This window comes from Malaclemys terrapin, chromosome 23 (assembly GCF_027887155.1).
Source record: "Malaclemys terrapin pileata isolate rMalTer1 chromosome 23, rMalTer1.hap1, whole genome shotgun sequence".
NCBI classification, from domain to species: Eukaryota; Metazoa; Chordata; order Testudines; family Emydidae; genus Malaclemys; species Malaclemys terrapin.
The window spans coordinates 18,449,479-18,467,974 of record NC_071527.1 but is presented as its reverse complement, the minus strand read 5'-3'; the positions used below and the strand labels follow the sequence as shown (position 1 = coordinate 18,467,974).

At 60.8% G+C, this 18,496-nt stretch overlaps 1 protein-coding gene across 6 annotated transcripts in view; it reads right to left on the bottom strand.

The window, feature by feature from the left end:
- LOC128828485 (potassium channel subfamily T member 2-like) overlaps positions 1-18,496 on the bottom strand; it is a 50,501-nt gene that overhangs the window by 28,709 nt on the left and 3,296 nt on the right. For 4 of the 6 annotated variants that reach the window (XM_054013190.1, XM_054013193.1, XM_054013194.1 and 1 more), the window contains exons 2-10: positions 7,639-7,718; positions 7,024-7,126; positions 6,552-6,605; positions 6,420-6,468; positions 5,383-5,442; positions 4,323-4,397; positions 3,753-3,836; positions 3,311-3,408; positions 1,804-1,984 (exon numbers count right to left, since the gene is read on the bottom strand). In XM_054013190.1, coding sequence (XP_053869165.1) covers positions 1,804-1,984; positions 3,311-3,408; positions 3,753-3,836; positions 4,323-4,397; positions 5,383-5,442; positions 6,420-6,468; positions 6,552-6,605; positions 7,024-7,126; positions 7,639-7,718 — 784 coding nt within the window. The remainder of the gene's footprint in view (positions 1-1,803; positions 1,985-3,310; positions 3,409-3,752; positions 3,837-4,322; positions 4,398-5,382; positions 5,443-6,419; positions 6,469-6,551; positions 6,606-7,023; positions 7,127-7,638; positions 7,719-18,496) is intronic. The other 2 variants (XM_054013191.1, XM_054013196.1) reach the window with 1 other exon arrangement.

The following is an 18,496-nucleotide window of genomic DNA, read 5'->3' as shown; positions in this document are numbered from 1 at the left end:
GGGGGGGGCTCGGTGGGGTGCGCTGGGCTGCGGGTAGTGGGGGGGGGCTCGGCGGGGGGGTGCTGGGCTGCGAGAAGAGGGGGGGCTCGGCGGGGGGCGCCGGGCTGCGGGGAGTGGGGGGGGCTCGGCGGGGGGCGCTGGGCCGCGGGGAGGGGTCGGGGGCTTGCTGGGGGGCACCGGCTGCAGGGAGCAGGGCTCAGCAGGTGGTATGCAGCTAGGAGGATGTGAGGATACCTCAGCACGGGCGAGGGATCTCTGTATTAACAACCCCCACACCCCACCCCAGAGGTGGCTGCATCTCGGTGCCGGGCGAGGGGTCCTCATGCATGGTGCACGGGCTGGAAGCAGGCCCGTAGCATGAATTTGTTCTGGGTCCTCCCCACCCCCATTCTGCTCTGGGCCCGGTCGTGCCAGCGCCAGGCAGTGAGGTGCCCGCGCTCCAAAGGCCTCCGCTGGCGCCAGCTCACAAGCCTGTCCTGACAACCAGGGGGAGGGCTGGGCCCGTGGGCGCTGCCAGGTGGGTTAGCCCCCTTGGGCTGGGATCCCACGCCTTCCTGCCCGGGAGCACCTGCCCGAGAGTCCCCGGGCCTGGCAGCGAGGGGCTGGGGCGGTGCCTCCGGGGCTGGGAGCGAGCGTGGGGGGTAATGGGGAGGCAGAGGAGCTGGCGGGCCACTTCTCGGGATGGGGGGCTGTTCCCTGGGGGTGGGGCTGGGGTGTTCCTGGGGCTGGGGTGTTCCTGGGTCTGGGGGATGTTCCCGCCCTCCTGCTAGAGGCGCAATCCCCCAACGCCATCTTTATCCCCCCCAGACCTTCAGCACCAGGAAAAGCCGAAACCTGTCTGGGTGGCCCTGTCTCCTGCCTTGCACTTGGGCCTCCCCAGGTCCCTAGCTTGTGGGGAGGGGGCAGGGGGCCCTGCAGCTCCAGGGCTCCCCAAAAACCAGCTGTTCCCGGCCCTGGAGGCGTTAATCCACCACCCCCAGAGCTGACAGACGGCAGGAGCCAGCACTTCGTGTCCTCGCCCGCCCCCGTCACCGTGTGGGGCCTGCTGCTGCCAAGCCACCAGGCAGGCTCCCCACATGCCAGCTCCGGGTGGCAAGTACCCAGCACCCTCCAGACCTGGCCGGGATGGTGGACAGACCATGCACATACAGCCACACGCAGCGCACACGCAGCCACACGTAGCCACACGCAGCCACACGCAGTGCACATACAGCCACACGCAGCGCACACGCAGCCACACGCAGCGCACACGCAGCCAATGGAGCAAAGGCCACTGATGCCAGCTGGGGAACTGGCTCGGTGGATCCAGGAATTGCAATGGTGCTGGGAGCGGTTCCCCTGCGGGGTTGATCCGGGGTGACCCCGCTGGAGCGGCGTGGTGTCTACACCAGGGCAAGGGAGCTCAGCGAGCCTGATATGCAGTGGGGCCGAGGCAGCAGCGCCCCGTGGGCTGGCCCGGACTGGGCTGCCGGGCTGGAGCTGCGAAAAGGCAGCGGAGAGGCAGGACGCCCCCTCCTGGCCTGCAGAGAGAGCTCGGCTCCTCCCTGGCTCCAGCTTTCCCCCTCTGGACTCCCACCTGCCCCGTCCCCAGCACGGACCTGCCCCACGGTCGCCCCAAGTGGCTGGACCCTGCTCCTGGGGAATCCAGTCCTGCCCCCTCCCCCCAGCCAGAGTCATTGTTTCTTCCCGAGATGCCTGGTCCGACCCCCTGCCCAGTGCAGGCTGTGGGCCAGCCCTGAGCTCAGAGCAGCCAGGGACAGAGAACCCGCCGCCCCCCGGTCTGGGCAGCCGCCCCCAGCTCACCTGGATGGGCAGGACAATGAGCGCCACGCAGATCATGATGACGACCAGCAGCTGGGAGGGCCAGATCTTGGGGGTGACGTCCCCGAAGCCCACGGTGGAGAAGGTGACGATGCAGAAGTAGAGCGAGTCGAAGAGGGTCAGGTTGTTGCCCGCGCGCTCGAGGTGCTGGATCCCGCAGATGCTGGGGGGGCGGGGGAAGGGCCAGCCACCGGTCAGCGTCACAGCCAGGATCATCGGGATGGTTGTGACGAAGTGGGGGATTTTCTGGGTTTTTTTTTCATGTTTTTCCAATGGTTTGCATGCGGAGGGGGTGGGACCCAGTTTCCCTGGGTGTTACTGGTTTAACGAGGTGAAGGGAGAGGGAGTTTGTTGTTACAGAGGACCGGAGAGAGAACTTGGGACCCAGCCGATGGCCGGGAGGATGGACACCCCAGCGACTGGGGACCTGACGACCCAGAGACCCAGCTCAGGAGTTGCAGCCGGTTCTGGCCGGTGGATGGACAATGGGCAGCGGGGAGAGGACCCCGGTGACCTGACCAGCCGGTTCCAGCCTGAGGGGGCCAGAGGAGGGCTGAAAGGAGATGAGGCCCAGGCCACCCTGTTTATGACCCTGTTTCCCCGGAGAGAAGACAATGGACAGAGACGGGACTTGGGGGCTGGGGGTATCAGATGCCCAGCTGGGAAGCAGGGGGGCTTGGGGCTGGAGAGGGGGAGCAGGCAGAGCCCCCCTGGATGCAGAGGGACTGGGATGTGCTGGGCTGAGGGAGGCCAGGCCTGAGGCCGGAGAGTTTCCTGTGCTGGGTTCAATAAACCCTCCTGTGTTACGCTGGCTGAGAGTCACTCCGGTCTAGAGAACAGGGCGGCGGTGGGCATTATTCCCTTCGGGGTGGAGGCCCCGGGGATCCAGGGCGACGGGACTCCCTGAGGGGGCCCACGGCAGAGATAGACGTGCTAAGGCTCAGAGAGGTGCGGCTCCAGGAGGTGGAGGGGCCTGACCCCGAGAGAGAGGGGACCCCCAAGAAGGGCTGTCGCACTGAAAGGGGCCCCCCCCACGGACCGCACGGGGCCAGGAGTGAGCACGATCTGTGCGTCTGTGACAACGGTAAATACCCTGGTGACACGCTGCCTGGTGAGTGACGTGCCTCACCCCAGAACTGGCTGCAGCAATGCAGCATGGGGGCAGGGGGCAACCCCACGCTGACCCCTGCAGGCGGGCGGGGGTACAGCATGCCACACACTCAGCCTGGCCAGCTCTGTGGGTTCAAGGCTCCAGGCCCAAGTGGCAAGCGGCAAGGCCCAGCTGGGCTGCTGTCCATGGTCCTGCCCCTCAGCTGCCCCCGGCAGCACAGCTCCAGCCACGCCCCACCAGCCCCCAGGGGGGCGCCGCCGAGCCCAGACCCTTTGCTCCTTCGAAGGCCAGGGCCCGGGGCCAGTCTGAGCGGTGTCCCTGCAGCTGGGGAGGGGCAGGGCCCCAGCAGAGCATGGTGCCTCCCCGGGCCCCACTCACCAGGTGAACATCAGGCAGACCAGGGTGCAGACCAGAATCAGGACCTGGTTGAACATGGCGGAGTGCGTCCGCTGGATGGCGCGGTGGAGATCGTTCTGCTGGGACGAGAAGCGGGAGGGGGGGCGTTGAGGGGCCGGGTGCTGCCGTCCCCTCCCCCACCCGGCAGGCGACACGGACGGCCCTGCACAGCTGGGACACGCGACACGCACACTGAGCCCGGCACGTCTGGGACATTCAGCAGAAACCCCAGACCCAGCTGGGACTGTGGGCGCTGCTCATTGGCATGGTGTGTGCCCCATCCCCATCCCCACCCCCTGCCAGACGGGGCCAGGGAGCCATTTGCTGCTGCCTGAGAAGGGCCAGCAGAGGCGAGGGATGAGGGAGGCAGAGCCGTGTCCCCCACCCCTGGGCGAGCCCCCCCTTCCCCAGCCTTGAGACTCACAATCATGTTCTCCAGGGCGTGCTTGGCCAGCCAGCAGTTCAGGAACACCGGGATGAAGAGATTGCGCAGGGGGGGCCAGAACACCTGAGCATGGGGGGGGCGGAGATTAGCAGTGGGGGGGCACAGAGACCCACAGAGGCCCCCCCCCCCCCCCCGGCACAGGACAGACCTCCCAGGAGGAGGAATCTACCCTGCCCTGTGATTTGCTGGATGTGGGGGGCTGAGGCCCAGTCAGGGCGGGGGTGGGGATGGTATCTTGTAGGGATCCCACTGCTACCACCATGGGTCCCTGGCCTAGGACAGGAACATGACAAGGGCCAGTCAGCTTAAGGGTGGGGGGGGTGACACATCTGGGGGGGAGGGTTATTGAGGGAAGCAGTGAGATCAGGGAGGGATTTACTTGGGGCTGGGCTGGGGCGCTTGGTGGGAAGGGTGGGATGGAGAGGTTAGCGGGAGTGATGGGATCTAGTGGGGCAGGGGATGGGGGGCTGGTGGTGGAAGGGGGTTAGTGGGGCAGGGGATGTAGTGGGGGAAGGTGGGATGGGGAGGCGGTCTCTGGCTCCGACTCACGGTGATGAGGAAAGGTGCTGTGTTCATCATCTCCAGCATGAAGGGAACCCGCAGAACCTGCTCCCACAAGTTCCCCTGGCGACGGGAGAGAGGAAATCAGAGCCCAAGGCCTCCCGCCAGGAACAAACAATAACGGATCCCACAGCCCTGGCCCCCCTTCCCCAGTTCACTCAGGATTGAGGGGCATCAGCTGACCTGGCAAGGGAGCCCAGGGCTGGGCTGGCAGGGGCTGCGGGTCGGGAGTGAGGGGCACCGGACGAGCTGGGGGGCAGCCCAGGGCTGGGCTAATGCGGGGCTGGGAGTCCGGACTGAGGGGAACCGGCCGAGCTGGGGGTGTGTGGGGGGAGCAGTTTCCATTAGTCCTGTCCACACGGCTCTATCCGTCTTTCACCAAACTACCGCAGCCTGTTGTAAAGCCGGGGGGGGGGGGGGCGGCTCTGCGGGTGCTTGTCTCCCCCCAGGTCCCACAGCTTTAATGATTCTGCTCAAGGGGGGGTCATTAAAAGAAACGAAGGGGAAAGATCTGGGAACCCCCAGCCACTTGGGCGCCAGACGGCTGAATGGGGAGAACTGGCCTCGTCAATATCAAGAGTTGGGGGGGGCATTAAATCCATCTACCCTGCCCCCCCCCCGGCTACAGCCTTTCTCCCCTCCAGTCCCAGCCCTGCTCCCCCCATCACCAGGAAATGGGATGATCCCAGGACAGGGGGGTCCCTCCCTGCCCCCTCTCTGCCCATCCCCCCCAAAGTGCTCATCACTCCAGGGGCATCCGCTAGTTGCCTCAGGAGGGGGCCGGGTTGCCACGTATTGGGGGATTGGGGACGGGGCTGGAACCCCGAGGGCCAGATCCTGAGCTGGGGTAAACCAGGGTGGTTCCATCGATTTACACCCGTGCCGGGTCTGGCCCCCGCCCCTGGCTCTCTCAGAGGGGACCCCCCCCCCCTGCTGTAGCAGGAGATAGCAGCGGAAAGGCAGAGATCTCGGGAAGGGGGAATGGGGGGGCAGAGGGAGAACCCGCTTTCTCCTGCACAGAGCAGCCCCCCCTCCACCCCGGTTGTACCTTGTAGCCGAGATACACCAGCAACATCGTCTCCAGGAAACTAATCAAAGCCACCAGCACCTGGGGGTGGGGAACAGAGGGAGGGTCAGTAGGGGAATGACGCTGCCAGCCCCACATGACAGCCTGGAGCTTTCCCCACCAGCGCACGGCCTCGGGCGTCCCATGGGCCTGGGAGAGGACCCCAGCTCCCGCTGAGCAGCCGGCGGCCCAACAGCCCGGGGACGACGGCTACAATTTGGTCCTGGGTATTTTTAGTAAAAGTCAGGGACAGGTCGTGGGCTCAGTGAATTTTTCTTTATCGCCCGCGACCTGTCCCTGACTTTTACGAAAAATACCCATGGCCAAATCTTCGCACCACCTGTGGGGGCTCAGAGCTCCAGGGTCCCCCTACCACCCGGGGCGGTGGGGAGCTGCGGGGATCCCCCTGATGTCCATGGCGGCTGGGAGTTTGGGGGCCCCGCTGCCTCAGGGAGGACCCCGCGGCTCCCAGCCTCCGGTGCTGAAGTCACAGAGGTCTTTGGAAGTCACGGATTCCATCCGCAGCCGGAATGATCCCCGGGGCCCTTGGCCAGAGGGTAGATATTTAAAGTGAGTCATTCTCCACCCCGACCCCGACCCCCCACCCCCAGGCTGGCTGGGGTTTCCGAGTCCTGGGCCTTCCTGGTTTCCGCTCTTCACTGCCTGGAATCAGCTGTGTTCCCTTGCCCCTTGTGTGTGCAGCATTGCCCAGTGGCTGTTAAACATTGCTGGGTGACCACGCCCCACCCCAGGGGTGGCTGCATGTCAGCGCCCAGAGAAGCAACCTCTGGGATCCTTTGTGAGGAAAGACGCTGGTGAAACTGCTGACATGCCACCTCCCTCGATAACCCATGTGACCAGCTCAGTCCCCTCCCAGTGGGGGGGTCCCTCCATGTGTCCATCACACCCCCAAGGCAACCCCCCCAATACTAGGACACAGACTCCTAGGCCCCCACAAGTCACTAACCCCCATGCGCTCCAGCCCCCCGCTGCTCCCCCTGCAGACCCCCCCCACTCACCTGCAGCCCCCAGAGGGGTAGAGGCCTATTCACCCAGATAATCGGGGTCCTGGAAGAGAAAAGCCACATTGAGGGCAGGCTCCAGTGCTCCCCAGCCCTGGTCCCGCCGGCTCGGCGCCTCCGGACACTTACCAGTCAAATTTATTCAGGTGGTGAGCGGAGTGGTTCTGCCTGGGGCAGCCCCAGCTGGAAAAGCAGAGGGAGACAGACAGACAGACAGACTTCTGAGCCCCCGGCCATCGTCTCCATTCACCGGGCCGGCCCTGGTTTCTGCCCCCCCCATCCCCACCCCGGGGTGCCCGCTGTGATCTCCATGCCAAGGTTGCTCAGACAGCCTCTCCTGCCCGGCACGTGCAGCTGGCACGTCCCTGGGCAGGGTGGGGTGATTGGCGCCCCGGGCCGAGCCAGCGAACCCAGCGGTGCTGTGGCAGAGAGCATTCTGGGTAACGTGGGGGCTGCCCCTGGGGCACCCGTGCCCACCCCACCCTTTCTGTGCGGCTCCCAGCATGGCGCTGCCGGTCACCGTAGGGCTGTGTCTCCTGGCCGCCCGCAGCCGGGGGGGCTCTGAGCTAATCACGGCCGGGGCAGTGGGGGCCTCACTCACCAGCCCCCTCGGCCCTCCTGGGGGTCGTCCAGCAGCACCCGGATGATGTACAGGAGACAGCTGAGCAGTTTGAGGGAGAAGTTAAACAGACGCACCCGCAAACCTGAAACACACACGGGGGGTGAGACTGGCAGTGCCCCTAGCGCCGCGCTGGGGTGAGCACAGACGGCGAGGGCAAAGCCCCCACCCCACTGCCAAGGGAACCCAGGAGTCCTGATGCCCAGGCCTCCCTGTTCTAACCGCTAGACTCTACTGCCCCTCCCAGAGTTGGGGATCAACCCAGGCGTCGTGGGTCACAGGATTCCTGCCTCAAGCCCACATCTGATGGTCGAGCTAGAGCGAGCGGGGCCCCAGGACAGACAGTAACGCCCACGAGGCGAGGGAGATGGGGCTGGAGGGGAGAAACGGGAGGTTCCCGGGCGCTCCGAGCTGTGATTCAGTCCCATCCCGTGGCCCAGGCAGACCCAGTTCGGGGCCCCGGCAGCTGCAGACCCACAGAACCGTCCATCGCCGTGAGCTGTGGTGCCTGGGCCGTGGGGAGGCCGCGCCCTGCTCTAGCCGTCCCAGACTCTGCGCTGCCCCCCCCCAGGACTGGGGGCGGCCGGAGCGACTCACTGGAGCGCTGGTTCTTGATGAAGAAGAGTTTCAGCCGCTCCTTGAAGGTGTTTTCGTTGACGTAAAACTCCACTTGGACCCTGCGAGAGAGACGGGGTCAGTGGGGGACGAGCTGAGGCTGCAGGGACCCCTTGGAATGGGGCTCCGGACAGATCCAGGCAGCCTCTGCCAGGCTGGGTCAGCACCAGAGACAGCTCCCCAGGGTGCCACCTTCCCAGACACAGTCCAGGGGCTTTTATCCCCACAGCGCCCCAGGAAGGCAGGGCAGGATCAGTGACTTGCCCACGGTCACCCTGGGGAGTCGGTAGCAGAGCTGGGTGGCCACCCCAGATCTCCGAGTCCTGGCCCGGCACCTGCATCCCATGCCCAGCCTCTCCCCGCTAGGTACTATTGGGCTGGGGTCCCCCTTTGCCTTGTGTCTGGGGCTGGCAGAGCCCGGCGACTCCAGGCCCTCACTCCAGCGCGTCGCTTACTGCTGGGCGCTAATTGGCTGGCAGGACCCTAAGCTGGACTCGCTTCATTTGGCCTCCACCGATTGGCATCTCGTTAGCTGTGATCACTGAGCCGGAGAGGGAGCCCGGGGTGGTACCAGGCCTGGGGGGGGTGCAGGGAGGGACGCTGGCATCAGTGATGTGCCAGGATGCAGGGAGCAGCCAGACGTTTGGATTCCAAAGCCCCTTGTGGTTGTGCCACCGTCTGCCCCCAGACGAGCAGTGGCGATCGGACCCTACCCCCCGGCTCCGCTCCAGGCCCATTGGCAGAATTGCTGGTTCTGAGAGCTCAGAGCCTTCACCCCCAGCGGGGTGCCCAGCCACAAGCCCGGCTGAGCGGCTCCGGCAACCTCAGCCCTAGGCAGGAGCAGACGCTATCGCATGCGGGCTCCCCGTGTGGCTTCACGTTCAACTGGATCATCCTCAGGGCAAGGACCGTCCCCCATGCCAGAGCTGGGAAGAGAACACAGGCGTCCTGACCTGCTGCACCAGCCATGGCACGCGGCCGCCTCCCCTCCGCCAGCGAGCGGCTGCATGAGGCCTGCTGCAGGGATACTCGGCTGCTGGTTTCTCCCCACCCCTCCCCATAACACCTGCCTCGTTTGCATTCGTCAGGGATCCTGCATCCATCACCCCGATCATCAGACAATGCGCCGGGAGGAGGGAGGCAGCCGCAGTAATTTCAGGCGCCCCCGCCTGCTTGAAACCCAGGACTTGGCTTTGCCCATGTCATTCGCCCCGGGAACCAGTGGGCATGGGGGGCAGGGCTGGGTTACGGCCCTACACTGGGACCTGGGCCCAGCGCCTGGCATCAGCGGGTGAGAGCAGCCTCGTGACATTCATCCACCAAACATCCAGAATTACGTTTCTAGCCCTTAAAAAGCAACAGAGGGTCCTGTGGCACCTTTGAGACTAACAGAAGTACTGGGAGCTTAAGCTTTCGTGGGTAAGAACCTCACTTCTTCAGATGCAAGTAATGGAAATCTCCAGAGGCAGGTATATATCAGTGTGGAGATAACGAGGTTAGTTAGTTAGAGAAACAGTTTCTCCTCCCTTGGTGTTCACACCTCAACTGCTAACAGAGCACCTCACCCTCCCTGATTGAACTAACCTCGTTATCTCCACACTGATATATACCTGCCTCTGGAAATTTCCATTACTTGCATCTGAAGAAGTGAGGTTCTTACCCACGAAAGCTTATGCTCCCAATCACTATTAAGGGCCCAAAAGCAAGCTATTCCGCTGGTTAGGAAAGATAGAAAATGTGGCAAAAGACCACCTTGGCTTAACCACGAGATCTTGCACGATCTAAAAAATAAAAAGGAGTCATATAAAAAATGGAAACTAGGACAGATTACAAAGGATGAATATAGGCAAACAACACAGGAATGCAGGGGCAAGATTAGAAAGGCAAAGGCACAAAATGAGCTCAAACTAGCTACGGGAATAAAAGGAAACAAGAAGACTTTTTATCAATACATTAGAAGCAAGAGGAAGACCAAAGACAGGGTAGGCCCACTGCTTAGTGAAGAGGGAGAAACAGTAACAGGAAACTTGGAAATGGCAGAGATGCTTAATGACTTCTTTGTTTCGGTCTTCACCGAGAAGTCTGAAGGAATGCCTAACATAGTGAATGCTAATGGGAAGGGGGTAGGTTTAGCGGATAAAATAAAAAAAGAACAAGTTAAAAATCACTTAGAAAAGTTAGATGCCTGCAAGTCACCCGGGCCTGATGAAATGCATCCTAGAATACTCAAGGAGCTAATAGAGGAGGTATCTGAGCCTCTAGCTATTATCTTTGGAAAGTCATGGGAGACGGGAGAGATTCCAGAAGACTGGAAAAGGGCAAATATAGTGCCCATCTATAAAAAGGGAACTAAAAACAACCCAGGTAACTACAGACCAGTTAGTTTAACTTCTGTGCCAGGGAAGATAATGGAGCAAGTAATTAAGGAAATCATCTGCCAACACTTGGAAGGTGGTAAGGTGATAGGGAATAGCCAGCATGGATTTGTGAAGAACAAATCATGTCAAACCAATCTGATAGCTTTCTTTGATAGGATAACGAGCCTTGTGGATAAGGGTGAAGCGGTGGATGTGGTATACCTAGACTTTAGTAAGGCATTTGATACGGTCTCGCATGATATTCTTATCGATAAACTAGGCAAATACAAATTAGATGGGGCTACTATAAGGTGGGTGCATAACTGGCTGGATAATCGTACTCAGAGAGTTGTTATTAATGGTTCCCAATCCTGCTGGAAAGGCGTAACGAGTGGGGTACCGCAGGGGTCTGTTTTGGGACCGGCTCTGTTCAATATCTTCATCAACGACTTAGATATTGGCATAGAAAGTACGCTTATTAAGTTTGCGGATGATACCAAACTGGGAGGGATTGCAACTACTTTGGAGGACAGGGTCATAATTCAAAATGATCTGGACAAATTGGAGAAATGGTCTGAGTTAAACAGGATGAAGTTTAACAAAGACAAATGCAAAGTGCTCCACTTAGGAAGGAAAAATCAATTTCACACATACAGAATGGGAAAAGACTGTCTAGGAAGGAGTACGGCAGAAAGGGATCTAGGGGTTATAGTGGACCACAAGCTAAATATGAGTCAACAGTGTGATGCTGTTGCAAACAAAGCAAACATGATTCTGGGATGCATTAACAGGTGTGTTGTGAGCAAGACACGAGAAGTCATTCTTCCGCTCTACTCTGCTCTGGTTAGGCCTCAGCTGGAGTATTGTGTCCAGTTCTGGGCGCCGCATTTTAAAAAAGATGTGGAGAAACTGGAAAGGGTCCAAAGAAGAGCAACAAGAATGATTAAAGGTCTTGAGAACATGACCTATGAAGGAAGGCTGAAAGAATTGGGTTTGTTTAGTTTGGAAAAGAGAAGACTGAGAGGGGACATGATAGCAGTTTTCAGGTATATAAAAGGGTGTCATAAGGAGGAGGGAGAGAACTTGTTCACCTTAGCCTCTAAGGATAGAACCAGAAACAATGGGTTTAAACTGCAGCAAGGGAGGTCTAGATTGGACATTAGGAAAAAGTTCCTAACTGTCAGGGTGGTTAAACACTGGAACAAATTGCCTAGGGAGGTTGTGGAATCTCCGTCTCTGGAGATATTTAAGGGTAGGTTAGATAAATGTCTACTAGGGATGGTCTAGGCAGTATTTGGTCCTGCCATGCGGGCAGGGGACTGGACTCGATGACCTCTCGAGGTCCCTTCCAGTCCTAGAATCTATGAATCTATGAATCTATGAATAATACTTCTGTTAGTCTCAAAGGTGCCACAGGACCCTCTGTTGCTTTTTACAGATTCAGACTAACACGGCTACCCCTCTGTTTCTAGCCCTTGTGGTTTGCAAAGGAAAACGTTAAAGAACATCAGAACGGCCAGCCTGGGTCAGAGCAAAGACCCATCCAGCCCAGTGTCCTGTCTCCTGACAGTGGCCAGTGCCAGGTGCCCCAGAGGGAATGAACAGAACAGGGAATCATCCAGTGATCCATCCCCTGTCGCCCATTCCCTGCTTCTAGCAAACAGAGGCTCGGGACACCGTCCCTGCCCAGTCTGGCTAATAGCCATTGATGGACCTATCCTCTGTGAACTGATCTAGTTCTTTTTTGAACCCTGTGATAGTCTTGGCCTTCACAACATCCTCTGGCAATGAGTTCCATGGGTTGACTGTGCGTTGTGTGAAGAAATACTTCCTTGTGTTTGTTTTAAACCTGCTGCCTATCAATTCCATTGGGTGACCCCTAGTTCTTGTGTTATGAGACGGAGTAAATAACACTTCCTTAGTCACGGTCTCCACACCAGCCATGATTTTATAGACTTCTAGCATATCCCCCCTTAGTCGTCACTTTTCCAAGCTGAAAAGTCCCAGTCTTATTAATCTCTCCTCATACGGCAGCCGTTCCATCCCCCTAATCATTTCTGCTGCCCTTTTCTGAACCTCTTCCAAATCCAATATATGTTTTTTAAGATGGAGCAACCACATCTGCATGTAGTATTCAAGGATGAATACTGGATTTATACCATGGATTTATATAGAGGCAAAATGATATTTTCTGTCTTATTTTCTATCCCTTTCTTAATGATTCCCAACATCCTGTTCGCTTTTTTGACTGCGCTGCACGTGGAGTGGAGGTTTTCAGAGAACTCTCCACAGTGACTCCAAGGTCTCTCTCTTGAGTGGTAACAGCTAATTTAGACCCCATCATTTCATAGGTATAGTTGGGATGATGGTTTCCAATGTGCGTTACTTTGCATTTATCAACATTGAATTTCATCTGTCATTTGGTTGCCCAGAGGATGTGTGGGCATGTGTCTGCAGGGAACCTGAGCCCATCGCTGCGAGATGGGGAGCTGCCCTGAGTGTGACTGTCGCAGTGATGCCGGGGCAGGGGCAGGAGGCACACGTCCCTGACCCCCCCACACACACCGTTCGGGACTCACCTAGGAAGGAAGGTGCCATGCCAGAGCCACAGCCCTGTGGGAGTTAATCCAGGGGCCGGCTCTCCCCTGCCCCCCAGACAATCCAGCTGACCGACCGTACAGAGCCTTGGCACCAGGCATTCCAAGTCAGGGCAGGGCCAGACCACCCCTCTCACAGTAGCCACAGCTGGAGTGACACCCACGCTGGGAGGACAGGCGGCCTCCGGGATGGAGGAAGAAAACTCTGCAGCTTGGGGTGCCAGTTGCCGGGGCCATCAGAGACCCCAGGGCACCGTCCCCAGGGCGATCTCAGACCCCGGGTCACCGGTTCCTGGGGCGATTGCAGACCCCGGGGCACTGGTCCCCAGGGCGATTGCAGACCCCGGGGCACTGGTCCCCAGGGCGATTGCAGACCCCGGGGCACCGGGCCGCAGGGCGATTGCAGACCCCAGGGCACCAGTCCCCAGGGCGATCACAGACCCCGGGGCACCGGTTCTCTGGGACTATTTCACCAAGAAGCCACTGAGCTGGTGGGAGTAGTCATCAAGCTGGTCTCCTAGTGGGGAGAGGCGCTGGGGCCTATTCCCTGCTCCCCCGAGCCAGCCAGTCCCCCACCCTGGAGACGGAGCGCCCAAGAGGGGAAAGGCCCTGTGCCCCCCCAAGCCAGCCAGCCCCCTGCTCTGGGGTCAGATTAGAGCTGACATTCCTAGAGGGGAAAGACCCCGTGCCCCATTCCCTGCCCCATCCCATCTTTGGGCGGCTCAGAAGGGGTCCACGGTTGACGTGAGAGTGTGCGGCAGCCTGGTGCAGCTCCGTTCCACAATTCCCCCCCCCACACACACACACAGGGCGATATCGAATCCCAGTGCGGGGCCAGGGGACGGCGAGGCAGCCCCACGGATCCGGCGCGAAGAGAAATAACAAAACCTCGTTAGGGCTGAGTCTGGGAAGCAGCTGGTGCCAGGCGCTGCCGACGCCCAGACGCGTGGGGGCTGCTCTCAGCTCCCCCACCCACCCGGGGGGGGGTTCAATCGTTAGAGCAACAGGGCTTTGTCCTCAGCAGACCCCTTGGGAGCAAAGGGGCCATTGCTGGGGGTACCCGCCCCCGCCCCAGCTTGCATGGTGCTATTTAGGACATGGGTAACAGGTGCCGGATGATGGGGGCTGCATTAGGCCTGTAGGGTTTCTTTGTGGGGGGGTCCCGGTCACCCCTTCTTTTTGTCCCAGTGGGGCTGGGCAGGGGGTCTGCAGCGGCAGGGGTGAGGTCTATCAGGCAGCCACGCCGGGCGCAGCGGAGGTAGGATCGACACAGGCAGGGACAGGGAATTTCCCCGCCCGGCGTGCCCAGGGCGGGCGGGAAAATGATCTGAGTGGACAGGCAATGGGGGGATGGCATGGGAGGGGGAGCTGTGCTTGTGACACACATTGCACAAGCCCCGGTGATACCAGTGGGGTTCTGCCCCTGTGGCCCTGCTGAGGATCCCCCCAGGAGTGCGCTGGGATGTGGGGGGGACGTCCCAGGCCGGCCCCATGGCTGGCCTGCATGGGGCACTAACGAGACCCTGCCCCCTTGGTTTCATTCTCCCCTCGCTGCTCCCCGGGGTGCATGCCATGCCCTGCCCCCGGGGCACTGGGAGGGGAACGCCCACCCTAAGGCTCTGGCTGCAAAGGGGTCAGATGGACCAGAGCCAGGTGGGAGCTACGTCTGCATCTCGCTGGCGAACGGCTCCCCCGGGCTGCGGGGCGTGATGGCAGCTCCCACCTGTGCCCGGCCGCTGCAGGCCTGGGGTGGTGGATTCCAGCCAGGCCCCCGCTGGGGTTAGGGGACCCTCAAGCGGTGACGCTGTCCCCCTCTTAGCTTGTTGGAAGACCTTCAAAATAGGGCTGGGGCATCCCTGCCTCACCCACCCGCTTTTTAACAACCCACAGGGAAACGTTCTCGGAAGGTCAGAGGTCACTCGCCCAGCCGGGAGCCGAACCAGCGGATCCTGCTAGACCCTGGCCGCCCCCTGCACCAAACGTCAGGGGGTGCTGGGCAAGAGAGGTGCACAGCATCAGGGGGGAGGGGGAGCAGCACCCCAGCTCTGGGGGCTCTCACAGCACAGAGCACCAGCCCCCGGGCTCTTACGGTGCGGGATAACCCACAGGCACTTTCTCATTGGCTGATGCTCATGTCACACCCGTACTCCGATTGGCTGTCAGGGAGAATACCACACCCATCTTCCGATGAGAGCGACCAGATGTCCCGATTTTATAGGGACAGTCCCAATTTTGGGGTCTTTTTCTTATATAGGCTCCTATTACCCCCCACTCCCTGTCCCAATTTTTCACACTTGGTGTCTGGGTCCCCTACTTCTGATTGGCTGTCAACAGTGCCACACCCCTGATCTGATTGGCTGTCAGAGAGCATGCCACAGCCACCTCCATTCTAATTGGCTGTTGGCAGTGCCACACCCCTGCTCTAATTGGCTGTCAGGGGAATGCCACACCCACATTCTGGTTGGCTTTTGGCAGTGCTACGCCCAGGCACGGATTGGCTGCCAGAGATGTTCGGTGTGGTGCCCTGTAAAAGCTGCAACTCTCACGTGGCCCAGCCTTCCCCTGTCCAACACCCAGCGCAGCCGTGCACCTGTGACACGCCCCCACCGCCACCCTCAGGACAGGGAGAGGCTGGGTGGGAGCGTTTCACACCCACCTTGCACCAGTGCCAGTGGCTGCACAAGGACCTGTGGTGCACGAGTGCCACAGCTGGGGAGAGCTGGGCAATCCAGGGGGCTGTGGGCTGGTTGCCAGCAAGGCCAGAGCAGGGACCCACCGGCAGGACACGGATCTCCCAGGCAGGCACTGTGCTCTGCAGGGAGATGAGGTTTGCTCGAGGCTGCGGCCTCTCTCCACCCCCCAGAGCTGGCTACCGAGGCAGAAAGGGGACTGGCAGCCCGGCCAGACGCAGCGTCTCTCCCGGGGACGATGGGGTGCAGCCGCTCGGCTCCCACACAACGGAGGCGTCAAGAAAGCCACTAGAGAAGCGAGGCGGATGGTGCAAAGAGGGACAAGCTGAGCCTTCCCCAAGGGGCTGAGCGGGGAAGCTACTGCCCTTGGGCCGGAGCTGGGCTCGGGGGGCTGGGGATGAGCAGACAGGCTGGGACCCCCCCGGGGGACTCGCTCCGCTGACAGACAAGCGGACGTGGGGGGGAAACTGACACGGGTTCCAGCTTCCACCTCCCGTCAGGTGAGAGCAATTTGCTGACGCATCTAGCCATGGGGCACGGAGGCTGCGCACCCCCGGCGTAGAGAGCTGGGCTGCAGGTCAGGACTGAGGGGCACCAGCAGAGCTAGAGAAAATCTCTCCTGTTTCTTGCCCACGCTCCCGTCTGTCTCTGACACTCCAGCTCTGTGCAGCTGACGGAACTTTTTCCTTTTCTTGTCCCCCGCCCCCAGTACCAGGGAAGAATCCAAAGCCCCTTTCCCTGCCGGCTGGGAGGAGGAGGAGGGGAAGGGCCTGGCTGGCAGGCTAAGGCCGAATTTAGGCTACAGTTGCTGGGCCGGAGACTGGGCAGCTGAGACTGGCAATGAAAGGAACCAATAATGAGCTAAGAGCAGCTCCCAGATTTTCCCTCTGCTCCGGCCGAGGCTGGGAACCGCTGGGGCCAGGCAGAGGTCCACGGGGAGCAGAGGAGCTGGCGGGAGCATTATCCCTTAGGACTCTGGGAGCCAGGACTCCTGGATTCTCGCTCTGCCACTAAGAGGGGAGTGGGGGCTAGTGGTTAGAGCAGGGTGCTGGACACCTGGGTTCTATTCCCAGGACTCTGTCATCCAGGCTGGAGATTGGGGGTGAATCCTGGATCCCTCTCCCACTGGGCCTCCACCCTTTGGGAGCATTTCCCCTTTCTGCCTTCCCTGCCCCAGACCCTGCAGCCATGAACCCAGCCCCCCTCAGGCCCCCAGGAGCCGCTGGTGGCTGAAATGTGGTGATCAGCCCTGCAGGAGCTCCTGTGTGGCAGGGGGTGGGTGGGACATGGCAGGGGCATAGCAGGACCCAGGGGGGCAAGGGGCCGGCCCAGCCCCTCTTGGGGTGCCCTGTATCAATTGCAGGAGACGCATGAGGAACGAAGCTGCTCATTCCCACCTTCCGCTGCTCCCAGCATGCCGCTGGGCACGGCCCCCACACCCTGCCTCCCTTTGCTGCTCCAGAGCCCCGCCCGGCCCCCAGGGGACTCAGCCACCAACAGATCCCTGCCCCCCACCCCCAAATGCCCTGCAGCTGCTGCCGGAGCAAGGCCTCCTGCCCTGCAGGGCTCCGCCAGGTGCGAAACGTCGAACCGGCTGAGAGGCGCCGGCCCCTGGGGCAGATGCAGTGGGAGATTCCAAGGCTGGAAGGGACGTTGTGATCAGCTCGTCTGACCTGCTGCATGGCCCCTGCAGATCATTCCTAGAGCAGACACTGGCTAAATGCTCCCACCCCCACGTCACGGCTAATTATAACGCCGGGGGCCAATTTCCCCACTTGTCACGGGGAAGGATAAATGAGCTGGTGTTTTATTTCTGGCTCCCAGTACTGGGCTCTGGTTCTTACTCGGAGAAAGGGAGGAGACGGCCAGACCAGAGGAATAAAATATTCAGCTTCCAAGCCCCGAATCTTGTGATTATCGTTAATCGGATGAGGGTCGTGCCCACTGAGAACAGAGGCCCTGTCGCACCGGGCACCACTGGGTGCTCGTGGTGCCAGGTGCTGCCCAGACCAGATCGGCTGCACACACATGGCGAGAGTCAGCCCCTACCCTGAAAAGCTCCCAGTCTACTAGACACAGGAGGGGTTATTGTCCCTCTTTTACAGATGGGGAAACTGAGGCCTGCAGCAATGCATGGATGAGCCCAAGCTCCCGCAGGGAGAGCCAAGGGACGGAAAGGCACTGCCCACCCCCCGCTCTCTTCCAGCCCGCTGATGCCTTGGCCAGTGGAGGCCCAGCAAGGGCCATAAGCCACTGGCGGGAACCCATTTGCCTGGAGCCATCAAGACTTCAGCTCCCTGGGGAGCTGGAGGCCAGCGGCGAATCCCGAGAGGCCCAACGCCAGCCTGGGACAAGCTTGGTCCGCTCTTTCCCCCCAGGGCCCCAGCCAGCTCCAGATGGGCACCTGACCCCCTCCATGCCCACAACAAGGTGCAGCCACACAGCCCCTCACCCTGGGAGAGGATGGGGAGCTACCAGCATTGTGCAGGGGGGGAAACTGAGTCACAGAGCAGGGAAAGGGCTCACCCCAGGTCACAGATCCAGGCTTAGAACCCAGGAGTCCCTGCTCCAGCCCCTCCCCCACCCAGCTAGAGTTCCAGCCCAGCTGAGCGATGCCTCATTGGCAAAAGGCCAGGATCCCGCTACTGCAGCTGCCCTGTTCTCTACACTTGGCGCTGTAGCCCTGGGAAACTACAGTGCCCAGCATGCACCACTCTGTCGCTAGCCAAGCATAAACGGTGGGGGGGAACAATGCATGCTGGGAGCTGTAGTCTCAGCAGGCTGCACCTTGGTGTTAGAAATTGGGACATGGGTGGGGAGCGCATTGGTCCAGGCCTTGCCCCCTGGGGAGGGGGTGGGGGTGGGGAGAGGCAGGCCAGGGGATGCCGGGCTGGGGTGAAGCCAGGGATGGGGGGGGGACACAAAGACAGGGAGGGGGAACAGGCCTTGCGACCAGCAACCACCACATTGAGACACCAGCATGGGCGCGGGTCTATCACTCTCCCTTCCTCAGCGAGTCAAGCGAGCGTTAATCACTCCGGCTGCTCCTAAGCCAGGCAGGGATGGCTCAGCATCGGGGGAGGACACAGGCTGCGCTGGGTGGGGGGGCTGCCCGTCCATCAGGGAACAGACACCGAGATGGCACCTTCTGCTGAGACGCTCTGTATGCAACATTCAGGGGGAGGCAAAATCCCAT